The sequence below is a fragment of the Dictyostelium purpureum genome (assembly GCF_000190715.1).
Source record: "Dictyostelium purpureum unplaced genomic scaffold DICPUscaffold_99, whole genome shotgun sequence".
Taxonomy (NCBI): Eukaryota; Evosea; class Eumycetozoa; order Dictyosteliales; family Dictyosteliaceae; genus Dictyostelium; species Dictyostelium purpureum.
The window spans coordinates 17160-32425 of record NW_003519436.1 but is presented as its reverse complement, the minus strand read 5'-3'; the positions used below and the strand labels follow the sequence as shown (position 1 = coordinate 32425).

Sequence of the window (15266 nt, the reverse complement as noted above, 5' to 3'; positions counted from 1 at the left end):
ATAATAATAAATAATAATAATAATAATAATAATAATAATAATAATAATAATAATAATAATAATAATAATAATAATAATAATAATAATAATAATAATAATAAATAATAATAATCAATAATCAATAATAATAATAAATAATAATAATCAATAATAATAATAATAATAATAAATAATAATAATAAATAATAATAAAAAAAAAAAAAAAAAAAAAATTTAATGTAAAGCCATCAAATGTACCAGTAGTCGAGTCCGTGTCCGTAGTAGCCGCTAAAAAACTGGATAGTGCCAGGTATTTCCTTAATTGGGGGTATCTGGCATTATCTAAGTTTCCTCATCCAGGGAGGGTGAGGTTTTGCCATTTTTTTTATAAAAAACGATAGAGGGAACAATTCTCTATCTGCTGATACCTGAATCAGACCGTCTTACTCAAACCATCAAAAGTTATATTGATTCAAAGTTTTTTTTTTCTATGCGGCCTCATATAAAAATTTTTAAAAAAAACCCTTAAAAATCCCCAAATTTTTTTAAAAAAAAATGCGAATTTTTTTACCCAAATTTTTTTTAAAAAATTAAAAAATTAAAAAATTAAAAATTTGGATTTTTTTTTTTTTTTTATTAATTTTTTTTTTTTTAAGTCTTATATTTAGAAAAACCATCATTTATTAAACTTTTCAATTAAACACTATGATATAAAAGAATTAAATCAAATTATAGGTAAGTTTTAATTTTTTTATTTATTTCTTTTTAGGAAAACAATATCAAAAAACCACTTAATAAAGAATTTCATCATCACAATAGAAACTCACAGATTAAACACCAAAATGTTTAGGGATAAAAAACAGCTGAAGCAATTGGAATAGTCACACAGATAAAGCCAAATACAATCGGATAAATAACTATTGGAAAAGGAAAAAAGGTTGAAAGATTTTAGAAAATTATTGTATATTTTGGACGGCCAGTTATTTTACTCCTTATTACATATGTGTAACTATTGGATGATTCTAAAAAAAATATGGAAAAGACAACCAATACAATTAGTTTTCATACCACATCAAAATAAGTGTAAAAAATCAATGTCAACATCAAAACAACAATAATAATAACAACAGCAATAATTCTGTTAAATTAAAAAATAATAAAAACCTTAAACTATTATATTCTTTATAAATTAAAATTTTATAAATATAATAGTTTATATTCTTTATAAATTAAAATTTTTTAACAATTCAAGTCTTAATTTAAAATATTTTTTATTTCCAATTTAAACTTATTTATATAAATTTCTAATACCACATACACATCAATGAAATAATACTAAAAAATATTCAATAACCAATTGTAGGAAATTTGGCAACAAATATTATGATGAAATATGTCACCAATGAAATTAATAACACGAGAAATATAACTACAATGAAATGTAAGATATCAGTATAGATCAAGAACTCAAAGTCATTCAAACCCTCAGAACAACTTTATAAAACCAATGACCAATGTAGATAGATCATCGTAACCAGCCAAAGATGATACAACTAACAGTGAAGCTCAGATCAATCTACCAAAGCACCTCCGATCATTCCTCTTGGCTTCAAAAAAGAGAAAAAGAAAAATAATAAAATTAATAAAACTATAAAAATATTAAAATTAAACCTTTAAAATTAAATAAATAAAAGATATTTAAATCTCGTTTGACCATAATCAGAATATTCAAATAGAATCACAATGATAATGGATACTTTTAAACCAAAAAAACATACAAAAACATTTGAGCATATACATGCACATTAACATACATGCATATGGACATGCATACACATTGACATTCACATTCATATACGCATATACATGCTCCTGAAAATATACATACACATACTCATACATATACACATGCACATTCACATGTACATATTCATACACATTGACATGCACATATACATACATACATGTATATACACATGTACATGAATTTACATACACATGTACATGGATATTAACATTCATATACACGCACATACACATGAACATGAATATATATAACATGCACAGGCACATGCACCTACACATACACATACATAAACATCCACATCCACATCCACATATATATCCACATCCACATCCACATCAAAATCCAAATCCACATCCTCCACATATATATCCACATCCACATCCATACACATCTATTCTATATGTGTGCATGAGTATATTTATGGCACTATTATATTGGTCATGTGTATTACATATAAATAAAATGCTTATATTCATGAGTATGTACATGTGGATATGAATGTGTATATGCATGGGATTTGTGTGTGAATTTTGCATGTAAATGTGTACTAATACGAGTATGAGTATCAGATTTTTCAATGCCCATGTATTGCATGTGTATGCATGTGCATGTAAATGCGTATGTTTATGTGCATGTGAATCTATGTGAATATGAAAATGCGCATGTGAATATGTATATGTATGTGCATGTGCATGTATATCTATATGAATATGAGAATGCGCATGTGAAGAAGTATATGTATATATATGAACATATTTACATTTTTTTTGATTTAGATAATGTTGGTAAATAATAAAGGTATTTTAAATATTTTTTTTCTCTCAATGATTTTATTATCCCCTTTCAGATGAAATTTTCCTCAACAATGTCTTTGCACAAGAAATTATAATTGTACTTTGTTCGGACTTGCTCTAGTATTTTAATTATATATGAATCTTTATAATGATTTATTAATATAGTTTTAGAGTAAATTTAACAGCATCTTCTACAACAATGACCAATATGATCACAATATTGATAATGTTACTGTTTCAATCACTACAGGAATTAAAACATGGATTGAAACCACACGAACAGTTTATTACTTTTAATATCTTTGTTTTTTAAAAGTAAGACAATTGATATTAACTTTCAATAGAGACCTCACAAATAAATGATTTTGTAAGTTTTACTTTTGCTAAATATTAAAAAATAAACAAAGATATTAAAAATAAATATAAAAAATTATTTGGAACTTAATTTGTGTTTTTATTTAAAAGTTTTATATGGTTTTTTTTATTATTTTTATTTATCTTCTATTTGATTGTTGGAGAGCAGAAAGATCATCTAAAAATTGAGGACAATTTAAAATTGTGGTACCACCTAAAATAACACGACAAACACCGACATTTAATGAGTTAAAGGTGTAGACGGTTAAGGCTTCTTCATAAGTGATACCACCAACCATGAAAATGATAATTTCTTGTGGTCTATCTCTTGGTGGGTTGGTTGAAAGTGATAAATAGGATGGACTTAACTTGTTTTTTAAAATGCTATCTAAAATATCATGTAACAATGGTTTATGTTGAGTATAAATATTTGAAACACCTTGTAAACCACGTTTTACAACACTCTTGGCAAATGAGAAGATATTTTTAGTACCCAATAAATCACCTTCACGTGAATTTTTACCTGCATACATTTTTAATACGTCTATTAACTAATAATAAATTTGTATTAGTAAATAATTTTTTTTATTTTTAAAAAAGTTATAAAAATATTATTACCTGAATATCTTTTGGTGAAATACCAATTCTTGAAAGTCTTTCTTTTAATTCCCAAACATTACCATCTTCATATCTAATACTATATAAAAGTACAATTACTAATTTATCTTGATTTGAAATTTTTGGATTTTCAATAAATTCTAAAATGTGTTGATAAATATTATTATGATCATGATTGCATGCTAATTCTTGTTGAATTTCAGAAACATCCATTAGATTTGAAATTGAAATTAATCTAGAAAGTTCATCCATCAATGCAACATGTTTTGAAACTGTAGTTGAGAATTTTTGGAAATCTGGGTATTCTTCAATAAATTTCTTCATATCATCTATATTAAATGAAAAAGGTTTTGATGTTAGTTTTTATAATAATAAAAATAATAATAATAATAAAGTTTGTGTAATAGCAAAAACTTACCAATAGTTTGAATGTTTTGATTTGTATTCATTTTTTCTTGTAATTGATCGACCAAGTCTTTAATTGAGGCACCAAGATCACCAAAGTTCTTATAAAGATTATCTTTGTAAAAAGCATCGTGATCTAAAGATAAAACAACTTCTCTAAGATCTTCTTTGATATTTGGGGCTTTTGCTAAACTAACTCTATTGTTGCTAATTGTTAATAATTCGTGAATCATAGATTGATAGGTCCATTGATGAAGAAGTGGGGTGATTGGATCATCTTTACGGTCGAGGATTAAAAGTAAGGAATCGTATTCACCTTTTTGTCTTCTAATTTCAAAGAGATCACGATTTTCATTCATTTTATCTGCAATTTTTTCGGCAACATAACGAGTTGTATCTGAATTGGCACTATAACGAATATATGGCTTCTTTTTTAATGCCAATAAACTTGAAAACAATCCATCGATAAGTCTATTTGAATTATTCATCCAATATGGGGATCTTTTTGTGAGCATACCTGGTAAATTTAATGTGAATGTATCTGGATTAGCTGCATAGAAATCTGCAAAAAATTCTTGAACCTCTGAAACAACATCTTGTTCATCTGCTTTTGCAATTTCTCCCAAAGCAATAGATGATATAGTATTTGTAAAAACTAAATAGTAGTAATAAAATTTTAATTAGTAACAATAATGATAATAATAATAATAATATCGTATTATAATATTTACAGATATGATATTTGTTATATTTTGGATCTTTTAATTCATCTTTGATGTAATTGATATTTGTTTCGGTTGGTCTTAAAAAATAGACACCCTTCATATGTAACATTTTTTCCTTTTCATTTTCTATTTTTTCAAAGAGAAAAACTTCTTTTTGAAGAATTTTAGATTGTGTGTATACCATACTGACAATACCAGCCTAAAATAAAATATTGTAAGTAATTGTTTTAAACATGTATATTAATAATAGTATGGAATATCAATGAAATTACCGTTTCTTTATCTAAAACCAAAACTTTCATTCCTTGAATATTTGATAACATTTTATTAATGTATTCTTGGACTGCAAGAATTACATCCATTTGTTTTATTTGATGGCTACTACTGGCCATTTTTATTTCTATTTTTTTTATCTATTAATTAATTTAATTAATATCTTTGAAAAACTAATCAATAAAAAAAAATTAAAAAAACAATATTGAAAAATAAAATAAAATATAAAAAAAAATATTAAAATAATTTTAAAAAAAAAATAAAAAAAATAAATTTAAAAAAAAAAAAAAATTAAAAAAAAAAAAAAATTAAAAAAATTAATTAATTTATATTAACTATCAATATAAATATAAATGTAAATATAAATTTAATATGTGGCTTCTATATATTTATTGAATATATTTCAAATAACTAAAATACCAAAAATTCAATAAAATCACAAATGGGTATGATGTTGATTTACCCAACAATAAAATTAAATTGTATATAATTTAAAATTTTATTTTTTATTTTTTTGTTTTTATAAGTACTTCTCTGGTTTACAGATAGAGTTTCGTTTGAAAACATTTTAATTATATAAAAATATAAAAAAGAAAATAAGTAATTAAAAACTTAAATTTTTTTTTTTTTTTTTTTTTTAATTTTTTTAAAATTTTTAAATTTTCAAAATTTTTTTTTTTATCAAAATTTTTTTTTAACCATAATGTTTTTTTTTAATTTTTCTGATTCACATGAGAATTAATCAAAATTAAAATGTATTCTAAAGCCATAGTTTTGGATGAATATTGCCCCCAAGACCCATCTGTTTCAATTCCTCTACCGTATGATATTATAAAATAAATAATAAGTTATGATGAATCATTTACTTATTTCTTTTTTTTTTTATTAATTTTAGGGAAGGATCAACAATATATATAAAACCTCATCAACAAGAGGGATGGTTAAAATTTAAAGGAAGGATTATTGGTATTGAAGATGTACCCGGATCAACTATCATTACTTTAAAGAAGAATGGCATTGAACAAAATGTTAAAATAATTAAGGGTTTAATTCCCAAAGATTTTGTCAAGACTCTTTTGGATGGTGAAGAGTATAACCCAGTGAAAGATAGGAATTTCAGGGATTTCTGTGAGTTTTATTACATTACTGTGCAAAGAGTTTCAAGACCGGATGAAGACAATCCAGAAAATATATATATTGATAAGTTAAATGAATTTAAAGAATTAAACAATGACAATAAAGTGATTGCTTTTTTTAAAGAATTCCCATTTCCAGATTCATTATACAAAAAATACGAATTAAAATATAAAAAGTTTTTATTGTTATTATTAATTAAAGTCTATTCAATGTAAGTTCATCATCAATATTATAATTGACATAATAGATCGAATAATACTATATCTCCATTACAATACATTAATATTAAACTAATAAATTAATTTTTATAATTATTAAATATAGAACTGCTGATATTAAAGCTTTTAATTTTGGTTGGGCATTTAATGTGGTTTCAGAATATTTACCATTTAAATTAAGTGAGGATTACCTAAATACAATTAAAGAGATGCCATTTATCAGTGACAACAATAATCAGTTTACATTCTTTTGGTTTATAATACTAGAGAATTTCAACGAAACCAAACAACTAATCCCAAAAATGTTTTCACAGTTTTCATGGCAATTCTACTTAAGATTTCATATAAATCTTGAAGCTATAATCTCAAAAAACCCAAATTACCAAGTTTTTTTTAATAGTTTTTTGGAAAATTGCCATGTAAGTAAAAATTTAAAATTTTAAAAAAAATTAATAAACTAATTATACTAATAATAATAATATTAATAATAATAATAATAATAATAATATGTAATTAAAGTATTTTATTCAGAATAATCTTCAATTAAATGAATCTCAAAATTTTGAAAATTTCAGATTTATTATAGATTATATCAGTGATATTTTATATAAAATCGATATCATAGGATATGAAGAAGAACTTTCTTCTAATGCAATATCAGCCAAACTATTTGAGGAAGGATCATTGCAATTTAAATGTCTTTTATTATCAATTCCAAAGTTTCAAGGTTACATTGATGAAAGAGTAAAATTATTGTGCCAATTGTTTAGTGAAGATTATAACATTTTTTTTAATCTAATTCAATATTATCAAAAAAATCAACACATGGAAATAGTCAAACTTTCAATTGCAAAGATTATTAGTGACGAAAATCAAAATGTATTTTCATTAAAACAATTCACAAAGGAATATCAAAGAGAAATTGGTGAAGCTTTAACTCCAAAATCATTTCGTTCATTGTTGGTTTTTTTAACCCATAATATTAAAAATTTAGACAAACCACACGAAAGTACCCTCCAAAACTTAGGTAAAGTTTATTTATTAAACAGAATCAATATCACAGGAATTGAAGCAGAAGAGTTTATTGAAATACTTAAAATCTCACTAGAGCCAAAGTTTGAGGATTTTTTTAAAATTTTAAAATTCAAGGCTTCATTAATCGTCAATATAGAAAGGTATTTCAAGGAGAATCAAAAAGAAAGAGTAAAATTAGATCAATTTATAAATAGTATCAAAATTCCAAAGTACAAGTTAGCAGATCCTCACTATCGGGTTTTTAATAATCTTTTAGCAAAAGCTGGCGTTTTTATTACAGGTAAAGATGTAATTTTACAAAAAGAAGTCGAGAAAAGAACTTCTGTTGTCAAAAATTATAGTTATGTTTTACAGGTCTTTAATTATATGTTCAAATATCAAACCTCAGCTTACACCATTTCAGTTTTCAGAGAGCTTAATCATATTTTGAATGTTATAGATGAACTCCAACAATTCCATCAAAATCTATTTTTAAAGACCAAAATTGATTATGAACTTTTTTCCACCCATATCAAAGAGTTTGACAACTGGTCTCAAAGAATCCAAAGTGTTATAGGTGATGCCAAATTAAGAATTCTAGAAGATAACATTGATAGAGAAGAGAATCAAACTGAAAAGCTCATTTTAAATAGGGATGATATCAAATATTCAAAAAATTTAGTAGAATCATTATGGAAGATTTTAGATAGTGACAAGGTTTCCAAAAATGAAACCCAATACAGTTATTATATTCGTTATATATTAGAATCAATAGAGTTATCACAATTACCAAACGACCTACTTTCAAAATCAAAACCAGATTCTTTAACACTTTTAGAATCTATTAAAAAAACGTCAGAGACCAAAGCTGATCCAGCAGAAGAATTCATCGAATTTCCAAATACAATCAATTTATTATTCGATTCGATTTCAACATTATTCATTTATTTACACCAAGTTTTTGTATGGTACTATCAAAGAAGATCAGAATCTGACCAATATATGATCATTAAACCCGAGTCAACTCTTGTAAAACAATTTTTAGGACACAATGTATCAACAGTTAAAAATATTTTTAGTCAAATGCATAGAATCGTTTCATTTTTTGATTTCTGTGAAAGTCAAAAAACTTTCTCAGAGTGTTTATCAAATATCAATTACTTCAAACCATTATGTATGTTTAAATCAGACGACATAAACAAAGATATATTACGGGATGTTTCATTAGCTATAAGCGCAAAACCAAATCCATCAGAAAAAAAAACAGTAATACTTAAATATTTTATTGAAAAAATTGAAAAACATTCAATAGAGAATCACCGTCACGAATTTAACGATTTCATTAAGTACTTAAAATATATGATAAATATCAAATATTCTAAAATTGAAAAAGAAGGATATAAAATTAATCGACTGTACCAAAGAGAAGAGGAAGAAGATGATGATAAAGAAGCTATAGAAAAAAAAGAGAAAGAAGAGAAAGAAAAAGAAGAAGAAGAAATATTCAATCTTAACACAGAAAAAGAAGATTCAATAAAAGTTTATATAGTCGAAATCATTACATTAATAGTAGATATGTATATTGCAGAACCATTATTCTGTACACATGGTCCATTGCATGATCTTGTCAATTATTTATGGGATGTTTTAACAAACAAAGGCAGCAAAGATTCAATATTTGATACTGAAAAGGTAGCCTTAATCGAAGAAGAATCCCATAGCGATTTGTCTGAAAGCTTCTCTATATCTTCAATCACTGTCTCAGAGAGTGGAGAAAATACCGATAAACCACATTCCAACAATGGTAATAATAAACAACCAAGACCAACAACATCATATGAACAAACAAAATCTAAAAGATTAATCAAAAAAGTTTTGGGTAAAGAGTTAAAAGAAGATTTGGGTAAATCAAAAGAACAAATAGATTTAGAATTACAAATGGCTGGTATTCCAAACTATAAGATCACAGACTATGAAGAGGGTAAAGAAATGTTACTGTTTGCATTATATTTAAATAAAGGTAATTTTAAGTGTTGGCTCTATTTAGCAAGATATCTAAGAAATGGTGATTCAGTTTTAGTTCCAGATGAAGGTATGTGTTCAAAGCTCCATTTACTCCAACTCATAAGCAACAAGATACCAAAAATTGAAAAAAATAGGGTCTATTTAGAGTCAATTCCCCACGAAATTAATAGAATTGTGGATATTAAAAGTTGGACTAAAAAAGATGTTTGCAATTGGTTAGAGAAAAATTCAATTTTAAAAGAATTTGTCCCAAACTTCAAAGATATCAACGGTGAACAATTACTTAATATTTACAAATTAAATCAATATAACAAATATTTAAAAACTTTAGGTTCTAAAAAAAATTTTATACACCAAATGAATTTAGTTTTATATCCAAATAATTTTATTAAATTAACAGATTCAATAGTATCAAGCGAAATTTTAAATTTAGATTGCAGCCAAATAAAACAGCTTTTAAATGATCAAAAATTTTCGAGTTCGGTAGTTTACGGTTTCCAAGCTCAAAAAATTAATGGAATTGCATTTCTTTCTTTAGAAGAATCAGATTATAATGATTTGGGTATAGTGGATAATAATGAAAAAGAAAAATTAAAAATTTTAATAAATTCATTTTTTAATAATAATAACAAAAATAATAATAATAATAATAATAATAATAATAATAATAATAATAATAATAATAATAATAACAAAACTAGGATATGCTCATACTGTAAGGTAGCCATATTAGAGATTGAATATCACATTCATTTAGAGTTATGTTCTAAAATAGATCAAATGAATGAAGATAATTCTTCCTAAGTTTAAATTTCTTTTAAATAAAATCATTTTATAAAAAAAAAAAACAAATTTATTTACAGTTTTTTAAAAGTAAATTATACACAAAAAAATAAAATTTATTATAATGATATTTTTTTTGTCAATTGTTATTTAATTGATTTTCGAAAGAGTTTTTTAGAATATTAATTGAATTGAGCATTATTTGAATTTGGTTACTCTTCATCTCTTTCATAAACTCTTCTTTTAGCTCTTGTTTTAGTTCTTGTATTATTTCTTGTTTTATTTCTTGTTTTAAGTCATTCCTGATTTGTTCAATTTCATTTTTGAATTGATTTGATGATGAATGATCTGATTTAGTTGCATTTGTTGAATCTTGTTTTAGCTCATTAATTATTTCTTTCTTTAAATCTTTTGTAATATTTTTAACAAGTTCTAGAACTTTAGGCTCAATAACATTAAAATTACTAATATTAATTGAAACAGATGATGTTGTATTATTTGAGTTGTTATGGTTGTAAATGCTTTTTGAATTATTTGTCTTTGATTGGTTGTTACTAATTATAATATTATTGTTTTCTTGGTTCATAATTTGATTTGGTTTATAAGGGACTGGTTCGTAAGGAATTGTTGAAGGAAATTCTTCATCAATATCGTAAAGATTATTATTATTATTATTTACAGATTTGTTTAATTTAGATACAGTTAAAGGTGAGTTATTATTTTCATTTTCATTATTAAATCTGGATGGTGACATGAAAACTTGGGTTGGTGGAATTGTAGATGATGGTGAAAATTTATTTGGTGAGGGTGAGTTTAATTGATTGTTAGTAATTAAATAAATATTGTTTTGATAACTAGTATTTTGGTTGGTGGTATTCAAGTTGGTGTTGGTATTGGCTATAAAGGCTGGTTGTGTGGATTCAATTAAATCTTCGTCATCTTCATATGAATTGGCACTATCATAAATCTCAGTTTTTTCTAATGAAGGTTGTATATCTTGTTCTTGATTTTTACTGCTGTTGTAGCTACTATTATTGTTCCCACTACTGCCGCTACTACTTTCTATATTAAATTGCAATGGTTTTCTAAAAGGTGATTGTAGTAATGATTTTTTTAATGGTGATCCATTTTCATTTGATAGTTTCTTTTTCTTTATTGATTTTTGTGGTGATTGTGGTTGTCTTTTTGATAGATGATTTGGTGTTGAAATGTTATTACTAATATTTCTATTGTTATTGTGGTTTTGATTTATGGATGTATTTAAATCTTCAGTCATTTCTAATTTTCTTTTTCTTAATTCTTTTTTTTCTGATTCGGTTCTATATTTTTTCAATAAAAAATTAATATTAATTTATAAAATTAATTTTATATTGTATACTTACTTGTACCAACTTTCATTTATCATATTTAGCTTATCATTATTTATAATATAATGATTAGAGTCATCTTTATATGAAATGGTTTCTAAAATACGTTGAAATGATGATTCGTTCTGATCGGTAATTATATGTTGGACTTTAGACTTTAAATCTTGTAAAGTATATGGCTTTAGAGCTAATAAATGTAGAATTTCACTTTCTATAATTGTAGCATTTAAGTTATTATTATAGTTTTGTTGATTATGGTGTAGTTGTTGTTTCTTTTGGTTTGATTGCAGTGGTGATAATGGGATTTCATTTGACCTTTTTGGTGAACCAACAGCATCCCAATTTGAACTTTCAAATTTACTAATTAGATCAAGTGCATTTTCATTATTATTATTATTATTATTATTATTATTATTATTATTATTATTATTATTATTATTATTATTATTGTTGCCATCACTATTTTGGTTGTTACTATTGTTTTGATTAGTTATTGAATCTTTCTTATGTGGTGGGCTAGATTTAAAATTTGATTCATTATGTAACATATAGCTAAAACCACTATTGTTATTTGGTGAGGCTATACTTTTTTTAAATTTTATTGGTGATGGTGAATAGGGTACATTTGGAAATTCCAATTTTTTATAAGTCTTATTAGTCTTTATTGGTGATGTTTGGTTTATATTATTTATATTATTTATATTATTTCCACTACGGTTAAAATTGTTATTATTGTTATTATTATTATTATTACTATTATTAGCGTTACTATTGGAGATATTACTTAATGATGATTTTGATTTTGGTCTTATTGGTGTAATTGCTTGGGTTGCAAAATTATTAAACTCATTTTCTTGAGTTGATGGGTTGTTATTCTCATCAATAAATGTTGAATCATTTTCTTCATCATCTTTGTTATAAATATATTGTTGATGTGGTTGTGGTTGTGGTGGTTGTTTATTTAATTTATTAGGAGTACTAGATGATATATTTGTTGTTGTAATTGTTGTTGTACTACTCGATATAGTGGTATTATTATTATTATTGCTTGTACAGTTTGATGTTGTTGTATTATTTGATGTATTTGAATCGCTAATTTTACTATCGTTAGTTGTAACCGAGTTTGTTTGATCAGTTTTTTCTTCTTTTTCAAGTTTTACATTAGAGTATGTTTTATCTTGTAATATTGATAATGTATGTTCTAATTTATTAATTGGATTTGCTATCATTGAAGACTGTCTGGTATATCTTCCACCATTTGAGGCTACATTATTTTCTTTAAAAAAGCTTGTATAAAGTGATGATAATGCTTTTTTACCTCTTGTTCCTTTAATTTTTGAAGCTGTTGCCTGTGTTAAACTTTGAGATTGAGTTTGTGTCGAACTATTGTTGTTGTTAATATTATTGTTACTATTTGGCTCTATTCTTTCTTTTTTAACTCTGGGTGACATCATTATTGGTGAGCTTGATGAACTTGATGAAGAGGAAGATGATGATGATATTGAATAATTATTATTAATACGACCATTTGTTGGTACATATACTGGATATATTTTTTCTTCACTTTTGATCCAATCATTAGCCTCTTCGACCGCTTTTTTTAATTTTTTTAATTCCATTGCTTTAAATTTTTGTTTAAATAAATCATTAGGGTCATATGTTTTAAAATGTTGTTCTTTCACAAAACCGCTTTTTTTTTAAAAAATTAAAATTAATATATATATTTTTTAGTGGTTAAATTAATTTAATAAATTTAATAAATTTTCTTACTAATCACGCGATCCAAAGAAATATATATGTATAGTGTCCTTTTTTGCTGATTTTAAAGTAGATTCGCAAACTTCGTTGGGTCTAGCAATCTATATATATTAAAAAATATTAATATTTATATATATTGGTATAATTATAAATATATATAGTATTCATTGAAGCATACCCTAACCGGCCAATATCCCCACTGACCGTAATAAGCTGAATAAACTTCACCTTCTTCATATTTTTTCATTTCTTGAATTAATTTAATTTATTTTTTAACGGTAAACCATAATAATGAATAAAATTTCATAAATGATATTAAAAATATTATATATATAATGAGTGTTTAGGTGTGATGTATAATATGTATTTAGTATGTAGTGGAAGAAATAACGATTATTATAAAATGAAGAGAATGTTTATATAAAAGTTAATAATGATGTTAAAAAAAAAATTTTGAAAAAAACTAAAAACAATATTTTTTTTTTTTTTTAAATTTTAAAAATAATTTTTAATAATTTTTTTTAAAATATTTCATTTTTTTTTTTTTTTTTAAATTAAAAGTTACAAAGATGGATGAACAAGAACAGCAACAGCAACAACAACAACAACAACATAATGAACAGCAAGAAATAGATCAAATTAATAATAAAAAACAGGAGCATTTACCATTATTACAAACTGTAGAGGAATTGGTTGAAGAATTAAGAAGAACTATAATAGTTGTTGAGGAATTTCAATCACAAAGCCAGCAATTATTATTTGATAAATTGTAATTATACTATATTATTTAACCATATAAAATTAAATTAGGGTTACAAACTAATCTTTTTTTTTTTTTTAGAAATAAAATTATAAATTTATATGAAAAAATTGAAAGTAATAGAAATCTATTTAATGATGTGGAAATACCTTTGGAAATATTTAGAGTTATAGACCAAAGTAAAAACCCTGATTTATATGTAAAAGAAACTCTTCAAAATTGTTTAGCCGCCAATGAAAAAACCAAAGGAAAAATAGAATCAATTAAAGTATGTATATAAAATTAATGTCCGAATTGTTTTGAAATTGTTTTAAAATCTAATTTTCTTTTTTCTTTTTAAATAGAATTTTAAAAGTGAATTAGAATCACATATCTCAGAGTCATTTAAAGAAGAATACGAGCAATATAAATTAATGATTTCACAACCACCCCAACAAGAAGATACACAACAAAAGAATCAAGAACAAGATCAAGAACAAGATCAAGATCAAGAACAAGATCAAGATCAAGATCAAGAAGAAGATCAAGAAGAAGATCAAGAAGAAGAACAAGATCAAGAATAATAAATAATGATATAGATTCAGAAACACAGAGTGTTTAGATAATAATAGTATAGATAATAGATAAAATAACAATTATAATTAATAGTGAAAATTAAACAATTCATTAATACTTTTTTATTCATATGTTTTTTTTTTTATAAATAATAATAAAATAATTATAATCAAATCTAGAGATTTTTGTAAAAAAGAGAAAAATTAATCAATAAATTTTTAAAAAAATATAATATGTAATTTCAAAAATGATCGTATGCTCATTGACCTTTCCAAATTAAGACATTTGTGTCGCTTGCGATAATAAAGAAATTTAAATAAATTAATTTTTTTATTTTATTTTTTTTTTTTTATTTTTTTTTAATTTTTTAATTTTTTTTTATAACATATAAATTTTTTTTTTTTTTATTTTCATTTTTTTATAAATTAATTAAATTTTATATTTTTATATTTTTTATTTTTGGTTAAATATATAAATAATAATTATGGAACAAGCATTATTAAGAATTAATAATATTTCAGGTCAATTATCAGGTCAATGTCCATTTAGAGGTGGAGCACCACAAATGAATCCACATTCAAAAGGATGTCCAATTGGCGCAGGTAGAAGTGGTAAATGTAAAAGTAGATTAGATCCATCAAAGGCATGGCCATTAATTAATGTTGTACCAGGTGCACCATCCAAACCAATTAGA

At 24.2% G+C, this 15266-nt stretch overlaps 5 protein-coding genes across 5 annotated transcripts; 3 read left to right on the top strand and 2 right to left on the bottom strand.

Moving 5' to 3' along the window:
- Positions 1-2038: 2038 nt before the first annotated feature.
- Positions 2039-2579, top strand: DICPUDRAFT_151525 (uncharacterized protein; the record flags this gene model as incomplete). The annotated part of the gene is made up of 2 exons (XM_003287380.1): positions 2039-2264; positions 2563-2579. The coding sequence occupies 2 exons, from the start codon at positions 2039-2041 to the stop codon at positions 2577-2579; spliced, it is 243 nt and encodes an 80-aa protein (XP_003287428.1).
- A 495-nt stretch (positions 2580-3074) lies between these two features.
- DICPUDRAFT_32454 (uncharacterized protein) lies at positions 3075-5044 on the bottom strand (the record flags this gene model as incomplete). The annotated part of the gene is made up of 5 exons (XM_003287366.1): positions 3075-3485; positions 3553-3881; positions 3971-4612; positions 4689-4881; positions 4955-5044. The coding sequence occupies 5 exons, from the start codon at positions 5042-5044 to the stop codon at positions 3075-3077; spliced, it is 1665 nt and encodes a 554-aa protein (XP_003287414.1).
- Positions 5045-5708: 664 nt separating this feature from the next.
- DICPUDRAFT_97700 (uncharacterized protein) lies at positions 5709-10184 on the top strand (the record flags this gene model as incomplete). Its single annotated transcript, XM_003287379.1, has 4 exons — positions 5709-5776; positions 5851-6303; positions 6417-6729; positions 6842-10184. 4 exons carry the CDS (start codon positions 5709-5711, stop codon positions 10151-10153), a joined length of 4146 nt encoding a protein of 1381 aa, XP_003287427.1. The 3' UTR covers positions 10154-10184.
- An 87-nt stretch (positions 10185-10271) lies between these two features.
- On the bottom strand, positions 10272-13504 carry DICPUDRAFT_78270 (uncharacterized protein; the record flags this gene model as incomplete). Its single annotated transcript, XM_003287365.1, has 4 exons — positions 10272-11451; positions 11515-13188; positions 13270-13358; positions 13436-13504. The coding sequence occupies 4 exons, from the start codon at positions 13502-13504 to the stop codon at positions 10272-10274; spliced, it is 3012 nt and encodes a 1003-aa protein (XP_003287413.1).
- A 322-nt stretch (positions 13505-13826) lies between these two features.
- On the top strand, positions 13827-14580 carry DICPUDRAFT_151521 (uncharacterized protein; the record flags this gene model as incomplete). Its single annotated transcript, XM_003287378.1, has 3 exons — positions 13827-14026; positions 14099-14285; positions 14362-14580. 3 exons carry the CDS (start codon positions 13827-13829, stop codon positions 14578-14580), a joined length of 606 nt encoding a protein of 201 aa, XP_003287426.1.
- Between the last annotated feature and the right edge of the window lie 686 nt (positions 14581-15266).